Source organism: Copadichromis virginalis, linkage group LG23 (genome assembly GCF_057382275.1).
Source record: "Copadichromis virginalis isolate Kocher_CV1m ecotype Utaka linkage group LG23, C_Virginalis_male_GT1.1, whole genome shotgun sequence".
In the NCBI taxonomy this organism is placed as follows: domain Eukaryota; kingdom Metazoa; phylum Chordata; class Actinopteri; order Cichliformes; family Cichlidae; genus Copadichromis; species Copadichromis virginalis.
The window spans coordinates 39369998-39386716 of NC_140639.1; the positions used below are offsets into that span (position 1 = coordinate 39369998).

The 16719-nt window shown below is 40.1% G+C and overlaps 2 protein-coding genes across 2 annotated transcripts; one reads left to right on the top strand and one right to left on the bottom strand.

Annotated features, from left to right (window-relative positions):
• Window positions 1-2590: 2590 nt before the first annotated feature.
• lg23h8orf74 (linkage group 23 C8orf74 homolog) lies at window positions 2591-5229 on the top strand. The gene is made up of 5 exons (XM_085448302.1): window positions 2591-3001; window positions 3371-3554; window positions 3880-4103; window positions 4250-4405; window positions 4630-5229. The coding sequence occupies exons 1-5, from the start codon at window positions 2921-2923 to the stop codon at window positions 4891-4893; spliced, it is 909 nt and encodes a 302-aa protein (XP_085304428.1). The 5' UTR covers window positions 2591-2920; the 3' UTR covers window positions 4894-5229.
• A 2872-nt stretch (window positions 5230-8101) lies between these two features.
• LOC146681609 (L-threonine 3-dehydrogenase, mitochondrial-like) lies at window positions 8102-14473 on the bottom strand. The gene is made up of 10 exons (XM_085449028.1): window positions 14338-14473; window positions 12285-12446; window positions 11695-11737; window positions 10496-10566; window positions 10154-10303; window positions 9908-10080; window positions 9678-9768; window positions 9261-9353; window positions 8995-9171; window positions 8102-8904 (listed from the first exon to the last, which is right to left on the bottom strand). The coding sequence occupies exons 2-10, from the start codon at window positions 12436-12438 to the stop codon at window positions 8765-8767; spliced, it is 1092 nt and encodes a 363-aa protein (XP_085305154.1). The 5' UTR covers window positions 12439-12446; window positions 14338-14473; the 3' UTR covers window positions 8102-8764.
• Window positions 14474-16719: the final 2246 nt, after the last annotated feature.

Sequence of the window (16719 nt, forward strand, 5' to 3'; positions counted from 1 at the left end):
ACAAACAAACGGGAAATACAAAGGGAATAAATACATGTAAAAATAAATTAAATGGAAAAGTAAATAAATTAAGGAAATAATAAAAAAAAAAACATCTGAAAACATCAATTTAAATTTCTGTATACATTTTTTAAAATATATATTTTATGTTAGGTGCCATTAACGGTAAACTGTTTAAAATTAATCATCATTTATATATTTTGGCTGTTATTACTCAACAGGTTGGTTTGTTACAGATGTTTAATCAGAGCAGTGTTTGGTACCGCTGTTCAGGGGCATGCTGTTTTGTGGAGTTAAAAATAATCTCTAGTAAGAGCAGAAGAAGAAAAACAGAATCAAACACGTCTTTTTACACTTTTAAAAACACCAGGGACATTTATTATTTCCATCTACAGGCTCAAAATGTCCTTGAAATATGTCTTGGTTTTATAGAAGTGTCTTATTGCATAAGTAAAATTTATGTAACTCCTCATTTCATCAATCTGTATCTGCTTCACAGCCTTAATGAGAGACAGAGGAGAGGTAGGTGGCCCTCAGGGGGATTCTGGGTAGACAGGAAGTCAAGGATGAGTAGTTCCGGTGCTGACAGGAACCTGAGGCATCACAGTGAGGCGTCAGGATGCTGCTCTCTGAGAAAGTTTTGGTACTAATGTGTATTCCTAGAGGATAAATCAAGCAGTTCATCACCTGTGCGCTTTGCCTGATGATGTTACACATGGGTATAGGCTTCAGTCCTGCAGGAGTACTTTCCTTTGTGATATGAACACAGTGAATCACTGAATTTGAACATGTTCACCTTAAAACTGACTGAAAACGGAGAGAAGTTCTGCTCTTGCTCTTGTGTGATCACTTCAGTCAGCAGAAAAAATGAAAATGAAAACAGAGCAGAGATTATTCCGCATGCGGTGGCCTATTTTTGGAAGTGCGCTCACTCCTTTGCTCAATCCCTTTTGTCTCTTATCCTATAAGCAGGTATGTGATGACCTTATTCCCACAACTGGACCACATACACAAACACAAGCCTTCTGGATATATGAGCACTTGCTCATTGGGGTTTGTATTCTCACTAAAATAAATTAAATTAAATTGAAAACACACAAACACAGAACCTTACCACAGATGTTCAGCTTTGTCTAAGTTCAGAGAAGCAGGTGTTCGTAAAGCAACAGGTGAGAAAGAGAGGTTCATCTTACCTGTGAGGAAACATGCTGGAAGGAACCAGTGAAGATCAGTGTCCGAGTGTAGATCCCGATAAAGAAGCAGTTTGATAACAGAGTGATAATAAAGTCAGGTGTGGTCAGCGGCAGACAGCGCCGCGAGCTCGCTATCTGAGATTTGAGAAGTGAGCACAGGTTGCGGGCGCGCGCGTTCACGCACGCTGCAAGTCCGCGGCATGAAAACCCGGAAGTACAGCGATTAAGACTTTCAAAGTAATGACTTGAAAGCCTTTCAGTAAAAACGGTAGGATTGAACGTAAACACACAAACTGCACAGCTCGGAAAATCAAGTCCAATCAGTTTATTTATTGTGAAAGCAATAAAGTAACAAGACTCATTTAGATTGGCTTTTAACTAAATTTGTGTTGAATATTTGATTGTGCTATTTTATGTATATCAGTTTTATATTATTGTGAAGCACTTTGTGGTTCTTATCCTGTGAAGAGTGCTATATAAATAAATAAAGTAAAGTAAAGTAAGGACAATACAGGAAAAAAACATAAACTAAACTAAATAAAAGAAAAACACAAGGGAGGTACGATCTGTCTTCGAGTGAGCTTCAAAGATGTTGAGTACTGGTGAGGTCCTACTTTGAAGAGGAAGACTGTTCCAAATTTTAGGTGCAACTAAAGAAAAAGGCCTGATTTAAACAACCAGAACAACTAGAAGCATCTAGTCAGTTAACCTTAATGATCTAGGAGTGTGCATAGAGTTAAAAGTTCAAAAATGTAAGAAAGTGCTGATCTATTTTTTGCCTTAATAATAAACAAAAGGATCCTAAAATTCTGGAAGGCACTGGCATTACTTTCTCAAAATCAGCAGATGAGAGAATTGTCTTAATCTTTGCAAGGGCCCTCAGCTGGAAGAAACTGGCTTTAACAGCAGAATGTATTTGTTTGTTAAAAGTGGAGCTGCTAGGGTGACAGTTTAGCTTAGTAGACGAGCAGGCGTAGCTCTTGCTTGCACACAGTAATGCACAGTGATGAGTCTACACAATGTTGCCTTGGGTTTAATAACTGAAGGGTCCACCCTAAAACTATTGTATTATATTGAAATCTGTGAAAACTGATTATGAATGGTTCTTAATCCTAATTAGGACGCTTATTTTGTATGTAGATCTTTGCATTACAATATAAAGCACCTTGAGGTGACTGATAAAACTGAATTGAATTAAAGGCAAAATTGTAGTGTGTACGCAACTGAACTGAGCTCTGCAAATGTGAAAAGGGGTAACTACATTTGCACCAAACCCTAAAGGTTTGATGGTAAAAATCGCACCTGAAATAAAGCTTTTATTTTTAAAGACACAACCGGAAATTGGACACTACCGACTATTTTAACAGCCGTTACCTTGACATTATTTGATGGAGAACAGGAGGAGGAGGAGGAGAGGAAAGGCAGAAGAAGAGAGACGGAGAAAAGAAGGGAGAGGGCTGGGGTTGGTGCTAAAGAGGATTAGAGCTTTCCGCCATCTGTGGCCACAGACTGATAATAAGCCCAGTTACATTACCAGCCTGCTCTTTTCTTAACCCTGAAACAGCCCCATAAATGAAGACTGTGTGGTTTAATATCAGACAGTCGCTATTAAACCTACGAACAAACAAGCACTGAGTAATTACGTGTGATATTTACAGGTAACACTGAATTCGCTTCACACGTTCAATCAGCAGCTTTACGTCCCTACGTCATCGCGTCAGTCTCCAATGGCAACCGAGCTCCGCTTTGTGTTTATCAGGATGGATTCCCTAACAGAGAGTGAAATAGGTCAGATAGCGAGGCTACAGGTAGGCGGCCACTGAATTAACACCCAGACATTTAATTTAAGCGATATAAAGACGAAGTTGTGTCCCAGCATTTTTTTAAAAAATGGCGCTAAAATCTATAATTTGACCTAAATCTTAAAGTAAGCGACTGGTTAGAGAGTTAGCTTGAAGTCATGCACGCACATTATTTTATTATTGGTCACTGGTTTATTTAAATTTAATAATTTAAATAGTTTAGTTTTAGTTAATGTAATAACCTTGGAGCAGAACTGCAAAAATAAAGACATAACCACACCGTTTATGAATAAATAACTAAAACAACTTGTAAAATTGGTTCTACGTGTTGCTCAACATTTCTCACTTTTGTGTCTGTGTGATTGTGTTTGTCAGAGAGATGCTGGTGTGCAGAGGCTCAGCCGTTACTTCTCGTGGCCCGAGTTCAGTGACGAGCGACGATGCTTCCATCAAGAGTTTGTGTACGACGTGGTCGTGTTCGCTGCAGACTGTGGCTTCTCCTGGCCGAACGTTATCCGGGCAGCTGTGATCGCCAGAGACATCTTTCCACGGCTGGACGGTCAGAGTCAAACAGCAGTGTACTATAAAGTGGCCTGTTAGAGGACACACTGCTTAACCGAGAGGTCGTGGCCCTTTACATGGCCAGCAGAGAATTACTATCAGATGTAAAGCTCTCATTGCGCATAAAGCAATACAGACACCCTAGCATACCACACTGAGTGATTCATTGACTCTGAGTCATTCCCTGTGTGCCCTATTAAAACATTACTCATGCAGTGTTAGTAATGCAGGCCCACCTGTTCACAGTGTGCAGGATCATGTGCTGCTGGGGTTTGGTTCAGTAAACCTCGTTTAAAACTTCTGGACTGTTTTCTATCCATCAGATCCTGATGTACTCAACTTGCTGTCACTACTGAGAGAGGTGCTGTGTGAGGGATTACCGAACCTCACCCCCGTCCATCGACATGACTTCACCAGGTATCTCACAGACACCTGCATCACACGGCGGAAGCTTTTCCAGGCGGTGGTCGATGGAGCTGCTAACGTGTCTGTCACTCAGCTACACTTGGAGGTGCAACTGCCACCCACACCCCCTCCCTTAGCACAGGTAAGGAGGCCTCTTTAAGTGGCGGCTAGTGAACGTGCACTGCATAATCATCATGCAGATTCAGGACTGCTATCTGATGGTACTGGAATCCATTTAATATGTTCCAATTTGTTTCAAACTTAGAAAATGACTCCTTTTTACTGCAGGGCGTCGATCTGCAAGAGTGGGAAAGTCAGCAGCATGAAGCAAGTCTCACTTCAACCTTGGAGCAGAAGGAAAATGAGCTGAGGTGTTTGAGACAGGGGTCACGGGTCACTGTGGAGGACATAACTCTTCTAGAGGATAAGCATCTGGATAAACAGGTTCATGTTCCCTAACCCTAATATCTAATCATGCAGTGTGCTACGAGAATATGTGGTTTTTGTGTTTTAAATGTTTTTCTCCTTGACGAAAAATATTTTTTTCTAAACCAGCCCTTTTTTTTAATACTCTCCAAAACATTATTATGGTTACGCCATCTGAGGTACTTCCCTTAGTGAAATTATTTGGACTGACTGACTGTCACTGTTTTTGGCTCCCCAAGTAGGGCATTGTGGAGTTGGTTCGTGCAGCAGTGAGGGCTACCGAGAGCCAGATAGTGGCAAGCCTAGTCCAAGAGGTCGATCTGCTCAGTGAGATCCTGCAGCTGAAACTGCAGCAGGAGGCTCTGGCCACTGGGAGGCACAACAATACTTCTCCTACCAATACAGAGACAAATGCAAAGGTACAAACTGCCAAAACTAAAACAGGAGGGACGGCGTCTGGAAAAGCAGAGGGCAGGAAGTCAATGAATAAACCTGTTCAGAAGTAAGAATGTTGAACCATTTAGTAACAGTCACAGTTTCGGCTAACTGTGTTACTTTTGGATGCTCAAGCTTGTATTATCATTATTATTATTATTATTTTATTGCACATCTTATATTTATAATTTGAAGATTTCTGTATTTGAAATGTATCCCTTAACACTTGTTATGTCATATTTGATACATGAATTTTTGTGAGTTTTTAAACTTCTACATGATCGGTGTAATCCCACTCTCCTCGAAAAAACTGAATAAACTGCACATTTTTTAGCAACAAATTGCAAAAAAGAAACCTGGATGTAATGAATACACATTAAACAAATTAAAACTCATATGTGCAAATATATGAGCCCATATATATGTGGAGTTTTTTTGTTCTTCCCATGTACTGTGGCTTCCTCCCACAGTCTAGAGATGTGCAATTAGTGGGGTTATTTGGTGATTTTAATTTGCCAATAGGTGGAAATGTTAGTGTGAATAATTGTCTGTCTCTAAGCAGAAGAGAATGGATGGATATGCAAATTAATATTTCATTGTAGAAATGACCAGAAGGTTCAATAAAGACCTTCTGGTTATACAATTTCAAAGAAATTACAATTTTCTACTAATTATCTCATGATTTAGGCTTTAAAGGGTAAAAAGCAAGTTTCACAGCCACAGCAACATGGTTACAATGAACTGTATATAAAAAATGGACATAGCCAATGTGACGCCACTGGTTGGTTTCTAGACTCCACATTTTGAAGCCAGGGATAGCTTTTTGGCTGCTGCAAGGTTGCTTTTCTCCAGACAGACATGACCATAACTGGGTGGAATGCTAAGATGTCAGCTAGCATTAGCAAGCTTAGTTAGCAACACAGACACCTAATGCTAACACCTAAAAAAACTTTTAACTTGGTAACTTTTACTCTCAATTTCTAGTTGTTGTTTTAAGAGTTACATTTGGTTATTTTTCCTTTTATGTTGTGATGCTCATTTTTTCTGAATGTGATTTTTTTAATAATTTAAAATCTGCTGAACTTAGCTTACCTTCAGTGAATGGCATTAGTGGAGGTGAGGCCTAGAACAAAGCTTTCAAGAAAGCTAAAATTCACCCTCTGTAGCTGTAATGGCTCATCAGCATTGGGTCAGTTTTCAGTACTGCGTAGTTACAAAGAAAATTCAGAAAAACTTGTTGTTTTTAAAAAAAAAGGATTTATTAAAAAACAGCAATAATTCTGAAATAATAGCTTTATAAAAAACAAACATTAACAGAACATCCAGTCCTTTCTTTTTGTACCTCCACACAGAAGAGCCCTGCTTATCTAATGCTGACATGTTAATCCATTCAGTCAACCCCAAAACATATAAATAAATAAATAAAATGCCCAAAACACACCAGTGCAAAGATCAAGCAGCATCTATAAGCTAATTTCCTTTGCTGCACATAATTTAAGGCCTCAAGCACTGCTAGGTTTCCTTTTCTGTTTACCCATCTTGTGCAGTCCCTGCAGCAGTACTGTGTAGGGTCACTATTTCCACAGTTATCTGAACCACTGTTTCAGGACACAGTTCACACTAGTAAACAGTGGGAGTGAAGCTCTTACTAAAAGCCAGGTTGTTTTCAAGTGTGGCAGACGTGCCCCTTAAGACTAGGGCTGAACGATTATGGAAAATAATCTAATTGCGATTTTTTGCCCCAATATTGCGATTGCGATGCGATATGCGATTATTTTTTAAGGTCTTTGTCTTCTGTATTATTAAACAAAGACAAGCAATACATCATATCGTATGGCCAATACTATATTACATTAATTTTAAACTGTTCTTTCCTGGAAGACAGACCTCTGTTATGATGACATGAGGTGATGCATGAATTGATGACTGACATTTTTATTTAACTTCTTCAATCACAACAGTATATTTGAACATACACAATAGTTTATTTTTAGCTTACAAACATCTGAGCATAAAGTGCTGACAAGGAACCCTGGTGTAAACATTAAAATGAAAGTCAGTGCAATGTGCAGATTGCAGAAATATACATAAACAAAATCAGTGGCTTTACCACACTCAGTTTTTCGACATCTGTGAACTACTAGACAGTCATTCAATTAAAAAATAATATTAAATAAATAAAACTAATAAATAAAAAATACACACATCTTACTGATCTCTGCAGTCAGTAACATTACACATAAAGTGCAAACATAATAGCAATTGTATAAACACACACACAAACACGCCTTTAAAATTTAAAGGCGTGAAATTGGACGGTCTAGTTCTGATTAGCGTCACCGCTGTCTCGGTGGAGTTTAATGAACTCGGCCGTCTGCTTCTTGCTATCTAAAATATAACCAGACACTGGTGTAAATTCTCGACTGTCTCATATTTCTGTTTAATAAGTTTTCTGTTTGACGTTTAGTCAGCTGTGTGAAAACCAAGGAGGAACCCACCCGGGGGATTAATAAAGTTTTATTTTATCTAATCTAATAACTTTAATCTCAGCCAAACCGATTTACTCACGAACAAACAAAACACTGAAAAAAGCCCAACGATAACATTTTTAGGTTGTCTAAGTGACTTATATATTACGTTTAACCCGAGCAGCGAAACTCCGCGGTGATCTGAAAATGATGTGCCGGGAGTTGTGCCGTTCTCGGCCGCATCAGTAACCCTCGAGCTCCCGGCTAGCTGTCGAGCTGGTGGGTAGCAGACGCCTCTGAAAACGTCGAAGCACTTTTGCAAATATGGGATATCTTGATAAACCGAGCAGATATTTGATGTTTACACAACTACTTTCTCGCCTGAAAATATGTTAAAAGTTTATTTTGTGACCCAGAAAGATTAGTATGAGTAATTTTAAAACTTAGTAGCGGCCGCCATTGCTGGAAACTGGAGTTTGGCTGGGCTGCGCTATGAATTCTGGGATATGGTAGTAATTTGGACAGCCTTATAATCGCAGTATAATCGCAGCCTTTGCGGTTAGAAAATTGCACTTGATCATGTCGCGATATTATCGCAAATGCGATATATCGTTCAGCCCTACTTAAGACACACCGCAACAGACTGGTAGCACACTTAGAGACAGCACATACATACTGTGTACACTCAGAAAGAGACCATAACTCTTAAAAGTTCAGCATCTTGCTTTGGTGAAAACATCCAGCGCTCTCTAGCAGCAAACTAATCACAAATTCTGGACGGATTCACAGAGAGGAAAAGAAAGGCATCAGGTTGATGGTTCAGTAGGAAAGCCTTTTGTTTTGCTTCTTAACAAACATATTGTGTAAATCTCAATTTCAGTCTCCTTTTTAGACTTTCTGCCTATCATCTTCAAAGTCTTTGTTGGGTCTGTGGCCTGTTCTCTGTACACTGCTAGAAAGATCCAAGGTCATCTGGGAGGGGAATTTGAAAAAAGAAATCATCCTCACAAGAGTTTCTGCAGGGAAGAGTCACAAGTACCCATGACATGTTGAACTTCTCTTTTGAGATAACATGACATTCAAAATGGATGAAACGCTAGTAAAACGTGTACCTGTGAATCCTCCTGTGAGGAAATATCAGATTTCATTCATAATTCTTTACAGCCAATTGCAGGAAATCCCACATAATATTACTTATTACCGGTGCTAACAATGCGCTCCCTTCTAACTGAAGCAATGATCAGGGCACCCATCCTGTCGAGGGTTGAATTTGTGGCTATTGGTAACTTATCAAGGGCTAAAAGATGTGGGAGGATGCTAAAGTGCCAGGGATTTCTCCCAACTAAAACATCAACCCACATACGAACAGCAGGCTCTAGATGATTAAAAAAGAAAAAAAAATGTTTTAAGATTTTGCCACTGAAGACTGTCACATTCAGTTTTTAAATAAAGCTACAAAAATGCTGCAAATGTTTCAGAAGGCGCTCGCTAGCTTGTTTCCCAGAGTAATGTGAGTCAGCATGGTCTGCACCAGCTCCGGCAGGTTGTACTCGTGCCTCCAGCCCCAGTCCTGTCTCGCTGCGCTGTCCTCCAGTGCTTTTGGCCAGCTGTCGGCTGAAAAGATGTAGCAGAGAAGAAGATTATAGTAGCCAGTGAACACTCTGAAAGGATAAAACTATGACACTGGTATCCCAGCAGTCTCACCGATCGCCTGCCTGACAGGATCCACATTATAGGTAACCTTGAAGTCAGACAGGACTTTCTGGATCTCTCGGGTGAGGTCCTGTGGCGTGAAGCTCATGGCGTTGATGTTGTAGGTGCGGCTGACGAGCGCGTCTTCTGGAGCCTCCAGGAATTCCATAGTGGCCCTGATACAGTCATCTGGGTAGGAGAGGTGGACGGAGGAAGAGATGAGCGAAACGGGAGTGCTTCAGTGCCGCCAAAACAAAACGCATCAAAGTTTGCTTTACCGATGTACATCATAGGCAGCCGTGTGTCGCTGCGCAGGTTGCACTCAAACTGACCGCTCTTCACAGCAGCATGAAAGATCTGGACAGCGTAGTCTAGAAAACAGTGAAAAGAGACCATCAGAATCAGACTGCATCAAAGACATGGAGCAAAAAAAACAAACATTTCCAAACGGTGCGCCATCTTCCTTACATTGTCAGTTAGCCTGCACCTTTAGTATTTCCAGAGACATTATACAAGATAAGTGGTGGAGGTGATGATGGTGATATTATCACCATCAAAATTATTGTTGAGCCTCTATACCCGTTCATTTAAAAAGGAAGTGAACCACAACTTTAACCATATTGCAAATGTGATTGTTGAGGGCCAACACTTATTCCTGAAAGGTCTTTGGGTATATGTATCTCAGGTCTACTCACCTGTGGTTCCTCCTCCAGGCTGGGAGTCAGCCGAGATGATGCCTGGATACCTGAGACAGCGGAAATCCAGCCCATACCTTTGGTGGTAGTACTGATAATGGGAGGAAAAGACTCAAAAACACCAGAAATAAGATGAATAGAGGTCAGAATGAGGACTGGAGCTACAACAGCTGTAAGTGCGGAGAAGAAATACGGGTATGCGTTTTTAAAGTCTCTACAGAGTGTCTCACCTCACCCATCAGCTCCGCATGGACCTTGGATACACCGTAAATAGTGCGTGGCCTCTGCACACACAGATCAGGAGTGGGGTCTTTAGGGGAGGATGGACCCAAGGCACTGATTGTGCTGGGGACAAACACACGCAGACCATGTTCGGTGGCTATATCTAATATGTTATGGAAACCTAGAGAGAAAGAGAGGCTGTGCATAAGTCTGCTATGTTAATGCTATGGTACACGCGTTACAGAGGTGTCTACCTGTGATGTTGACCTCTTTAGCCAGGGCCACGTTGTGCTCCCCCACAGCGGACAGCACAGCTGAGTAGTGAACCAGCCAGCCGATGTTATTGTTGACCACAATCTGCCTGAGGTTCTTATAGTCCAGAATGTCAGAGAAGATGAATGGACCTGTGCAGGACACACAATAGACTGTGTGTGTCGACCCACTCATCTTTGGAAAGTGGAGTGCAGTTTTATGGACATGTGGTTTGCATTTACACTGAGCAAGAATGGAGCTCCTAAACAGAAAGACCGCATGGCCTTTGTAGGGTTTTTACTAACTTGTAGAATATGTGGAGAAGGTAAAAACAATGCACACACCGTTTTTGTAGACATGGTTGGGGGGTTTCCGGATGTCAGACAGGATCACATTGAATTTTCCAAATCTCCTCCTGAAAAAGAAACATTAGTTTTGGTAACTCTACTAAAAAAGCTGGTCTGCGGTACAAATGACATGATCGCATGACGTCTTTAAGCTTTCTTTCATTATATATCATTTTAACAGTTGTTTCAACAGCTCACACATTACACCCCATATAGGTTTGGCTCACAGGTATCACCTTTTGGAAGTTTTTCTAATTTTTCTTGTAAATAAAATTGCTGGATTTAGGACTGGCATCACCACAGTTCACCACAGCAGTTTAAAAGAGGTCTGCAACGATTCATTGAGTAATTTGAATAACTCGACTATAAAAAAAACTATTTCCTTGCTTTGATGCTTTGTCTAATGCGTGACCCTGTGGTGCTCACCCACACTTGTGATCAAAAATAGACCTGCAATAGGAGAGCGCGTGTGAATTAAAAGTATGACAACATTAAGCTCACACAGCCTCCAGTGTTTCAACAAAAAGACTGATAACACAACAGCAGCAGTAAAGAGGATGGTTTAATGTCATAGTTTAATGTTGAGCCGGGGTCTGTCTAAACGCGGAGTCATTACTGAGACGGTGTGCTCAGGTGGAGCGAAAGAAAAAAATTTTTTAGCGTCCAAAACAGCAGCTCTGTGCCCGTAAATCACCATTATAACCTTTACTGGGAAAAAGCTAGCGGGAATCCTTCGTCACACAACCTGATGCATCCATCGCTGTTTGTTTTACACATCAAAAAAATCTACAGTATAGCTACAGAAGTTAGGTGACCCCTTACAAGCAAGCACTTGGCAAAAGTAGGAAGGAAAAACTTTTAACTTTTAACAGGAAGAATCCTCCAGCAGAACCAGGCTCAGGGAGGGGAAGCCATCTGCCACGACCAAGCTTCAACCACCTGGTATACCCAGGCGGTCTCCCAGACAAATACTGACCAAGCACAACCCTGTTTAGTTTCTGGGATCAGATTGGAGCAGGAATGTACAAAATGGTGTGGCCACAACTAATACAGTGACTGGTATGTTTATATTGACAGATTTTTTTACTGGTATCAGTCTGAAAACCCAGTATCAGTATCACGTATACGCAAAGAAAACTACTCTACATATGGAAATAGCTAAACAACGGAAATCAGAGGTTATTTAAACTTCTTACCTTAATGACTTAGCAAGCCCCACCCCCAGCTGTCCAAGTCCTCCTACAAGGATAAATTAGAGAAAAAGAAGCAAATTACCAAGCAGTTTAAGCACTTTTAAGAACTGTCGTGGAATTTTTGTAAATAAAGTCTGCAACACAGAAAGAGCTGTGGTCACACTATTTATTACTACGCGCAGGAGAATGGAAACATACATCAAAACATCACAGGTTCATAGTAATAAGCTTATGACATCGTCAAACTCTGTGTATCTTTCAGTTACAACAGTCTTTTGTCCACCCTGGGCTGTTGCTGAACAGAGAAGACTCCTACTATCTTTTCCCAGGCCAGCACCTGGCGCTGGCCCTGACCTTCATCCTTCTGAGCCAAACACTTAGCAGATAACATAGTGAAACATTGTAAGGCCTAGCTAAGCAGTTTTTTTATTTCACGAGGTCATACTGACACATACACATACTTCTACGCATGCAAAGGTTACACAAAAATCATACAGTGAAGTTCTAACCACCTATATCTAAATGTGAGGGTTAACTAGAAATTTCCCATTACAGAGCTTAAGTAACACAAGAGGTATGAGACAAAAACTAACCAGTAATGAGGACTTTGGGTTTGTCACTATCAGTGCAGGATGAAGCATGTGTTCTGACGCCATGTGCTGCAGAGGTCGTCTGCACAACACAGCGTGGGGGCCTGTTCCCAGCATGCTTCGATGCAGCTCTCAGCAACTGAACCACCGGCATCATAACACCTCCTATTAACAAAAGCACATATTAACATAAAACACTGAGTGCATCCACAGCCTTAGTATAACCAAGTGGGGTTACATTATTATTACTGTGGACACACATATTATCAGGCTTAACACCATCATCCTGTGATAATGTTGGCTTAGTTAAACTGACCTTAAATCAGCTCATCTGAAAAACCATCCAACACTTAGCTCGACAAAGCTACTTCCTCAGAGCCATCTAATGGCTCAGTCACATGAGTAAAAATAGGACAGCAGGCTCCTTAAATAAAAAAAAAAGTAAAAATTGGTGATGCCTCGTAATTGTAATTTCACATCTGTTTTGAACTTGTAGTCACTAAATGGTTGGCCAGAATTTGAGGGTGTTTCCCACTTGACCATTTTTGATGGCAAGCTTGCACAGGTTAGCTGACAAGAGGCGACTTTCCTGCAAATAGTTAAACTACAGGTCTCAGAGACATAAATACCTGAATGACCTCTAGTATCAGAATGATGCTGAAAAAGTAGACCATCATTCATACCTTACTGCTTCTTCTGCATCTAGGCTGGACAACTGTAATTCAATATTATCAGGACATCCTAAAAACTCCTTGAAAAGCCTTCAGCTGATCCAAAATGCAAGAGTACTGACAGGGAAATTGAAAATCCTTCTCCTCACATTCAGCGTCTTGACTAATAAGGTCCTATTTTATCCTGAAGACCTCATAGAACCATATCACCCCAATAGAGAACTTCACTCTCAGGCTGCTGGATTACTTGTGGTTCCTAAAGTTTCTAAAAGTAAAATGGGAGGCAGTGCCTTTAGCTTCCAGGGCCCTCTTCTGTGGAACTGGCTCCCAGTTTGGATTTGGGAGAAAGACATCCTCTCTACTTATAAGATTAGACCTAAAACTCCTTTTTATAATGTATATAGTTGGGGTGACCCAAATCCTTCCTTATTTAGACTGCAATAGGAATAGGGCTGATAAGGGTGGGTTTCCCATGATGCACTGATTGTTTCCTCTTCACTCACCTCTTTTCACTCTCTGCATGTTTATAACAACACTCTGCATTCAATCATTAGTTATTATTTAACATCGGCTCTCTTCCACAGCGAGTATTTTGCCACGTCTCCCTCCGATCACCCCCAAACGCTTGCAGCAAATGGCTACACCGCCATCCTGGAGGTTTCTTTTCTTCCTGTTTAAAGACAGTTTTTCTTGCCCACTGTCGCTGAGTACTTGCTTATACAGGTTTATATGATTGTTGGTGTTTTCTCTATTATTGTAGGGTCTTTACCTTACAATATAAAGCACTTTGAAGTGAGTGCTGTTTTGATTTTGCACTTTATAATTAAAACTGAACTGAATTGAGGACAGTTGCAGTCTGACTTGAACTGACTGCAACCACTGGAAAGTGGCAAATTACTGCTGTCTAATTTCTAAATGTAGACATTTTGTGGCATGTTATGCTTTTCTACCTGCTCTACTTTAAGAAAGACGAGTTTATAAGGGGCATTTTGTGCATATATCAACTTGAAACTGTCAAAATAAACCTAACATGTGAAAGCCTTGCCCGACCCCCAACACCCATCTCAGATTAGCTTCTTAACAGCCTCCTGCTGACTTGGTCTAAATATAGACCTCTTTATCTATATTCCAGACCACCATTAAGCTTATGGGGGAGCACAGGTTAATGTGGACAAACCCTTTCAGAGCAATGGAGTCTAGCAGCCTTGCAGTAAATACTTTGTGTGTTAAACTATATAAATAAACGTATTTATTTATTCGAGGTAAAACAACTAGTAACTAGTAACGTAATGTAATGCGAGCTTTTACAGATGACATGAAATGTAGCCAACTGAAGCTCCTGTGCAGGGAGCATAGAAAACAAGCTAAACTCATGTTCTCCTTACTTTAATGCGACCTGGAGAAGCAGGTTCAGAAAACGACTCCGAAGCCCTCCGCTGTTTGCGATCAAAACGTGGAAATAGTCGCGCGTATATACGGCAAAGCTTATTCTGCTCTGTGATTGGCTTACAGTACGGGAGGCTCGCGACAGAACCAGTCTTAGGAAAATCTAAACTTCCGGCTGTAACTTTCAAAATAAAATCTCATAAGCCTGCTGGCGACAACAACAACAACAACAACAACAACAACAACAATAATAATAATAATAATACATATCTCTCATATCTAATACATATATCTCGTGGTTGGCCTGGGAAGGGGCGTTCCCCTTGGCGAGCTGGAGGATACCTCAAGAACACCCTAACATTATATAAAATGGCTGAAACTAATATGGAAAGCAACAGCAAATAAACTAAAATAAAAACATTTAGAAACCTAAGCAGAAAACAGCAAGACAGGATTATGTTGGAATTGCCAGAAAGTTTTTGCGCTAATATTACTGACAAATTTGAATAATACATTTCATTTATTGATTTAATCAATTTCATATACAATACTGTGCAAAAAACCTGAGCCACTACTTATTATATTGCTTCCAAAGACTCAGACTTACTAGTATTTTTTTAAGTGGTCTTGAGGAACAGTTCTCCAGGTTCTCTGAAGGTCAAAGCCAGTGTCTAAGGTTTTCTTTGGACACCTTTTTTTTTGTTTGTTAAGCCGCCTAACACTGATCTATCATCAGGTATAGAAAAAATGCCTAACTCAAGGGATTAAGGAGTGTGGTGTCTACATACCAACACACTGGCAAAGAACCAATTTTACGGCACTTTGTTACTAGTGGGTCACATTGTTCCCATTTCCCAGACATAAAATAGTATTTTTCTACTTTGGCTAATTCCCATAGAGCTATTAGCCAAAAACCTGGCAGCATGGCGTGCAGTTTCTAATCAGAAATAGTCTCAGTAGAAGAGTGACTGCCAAGAAGCCAGACTGACTGAACTACACTGAAAATCAGTGGAAACTTTTTGGACTAATGAATCCAAATTTGAAGTTTTTGGTTCAAACCATCATCAATACATGGAGGAAGTCAAGAGAGTGGATTGCCTTAGATGTTTTTGCTGGCTTTTTTGTATATCTGTGTGTGTGTTTTGCTTTTAGGGTACTCTGTATCATATTTAGCATTACAAATGAACAGCCCCACAAATATGAATTTTCTTTGTTATAAATTTTGGTGACTCATCAGATCAGTGGCCAACATTGCACTTTCCTACTAACATATGTAACTCCACATGAATTTTATACAAACTAAAACATGATTATTAGTAAAAGCTCCCATAAGAATAAATTATCAAGCTGTGGTGAGAACAGTGGCAGGTGTGATTAAGTTGAGACGTGTTCATGCAACCACTTCTGTAATTAAGATGAAACCTAGTGTCAGTTATAACCTTGCCCCTGCTAATTATGTGCAATTGATTTATCCTCTGTTGCATGCAAAGAGATTAATCTGTGTCTTCAACCGTTAATAAACGGTGGACACATGCGCACACATACACTCCTAGATGTACGTGAACATGAATCTACATTCCTTAGAGCTTTTTGTCATAATATCAGTCTTTTTTGATCAATTTGAAGATTCTGTAAGGGGACAGTACATTTTTCTCCTGGCCTGTACGTCTGTTTGTATTTTTTGGGGTAGGCGGCCCAGTTTGTGGTGAATAGACTGTATATAAAAGATGGATATGGCATTAAGCTTTAAAAGGAGAAGTCAAACTGTATTAAGCCTGCATTCTTTTAATAGTGACTCGGGTGGCTATAAAAATTTCCAGTGTCGTTCTTGCCCTGTGGCCTCAGCAAATCCTTGTCGTGCTGAGTTTATGGTTTCTGATTTCAAGTCATAATCAATGCAACAGAACATGATATGGAATTAAAGCGCTACAATACAATACTGTCCAAGGTAGGGATAGATTTGCATTTGTCACAGATCTGGACAATATCCTGAACAATGTGATCTGGAGCTTTGATTTGTTTTTGAGATTTTTACAAATTGGTGAGATCTTTTGGACATGACTGGATACCCATCTGTCGAATATATGTGTAATAGAGCGATATTTATTCTGCTAAAGATCTCGTCTCTGATCTCTTTGCAAATTAACCTCATCTTTTATGTAGCTGGTTTTCAGATATTGTAGATACAATGCATGGGTGTTTGATGGATATGTGTTTGCAATATCTTAGTAAACGCGAAAAATTGGACCCTGAAAAATCCCAAATCCAGACACACATCTGTAAAATATACATGTAACATGCTCATATTTAATCTTTATGCACACACAAGATATTTAGGTAACGTACTGCCATAATTGATTAGAAATCTGAGATTTGTTTCC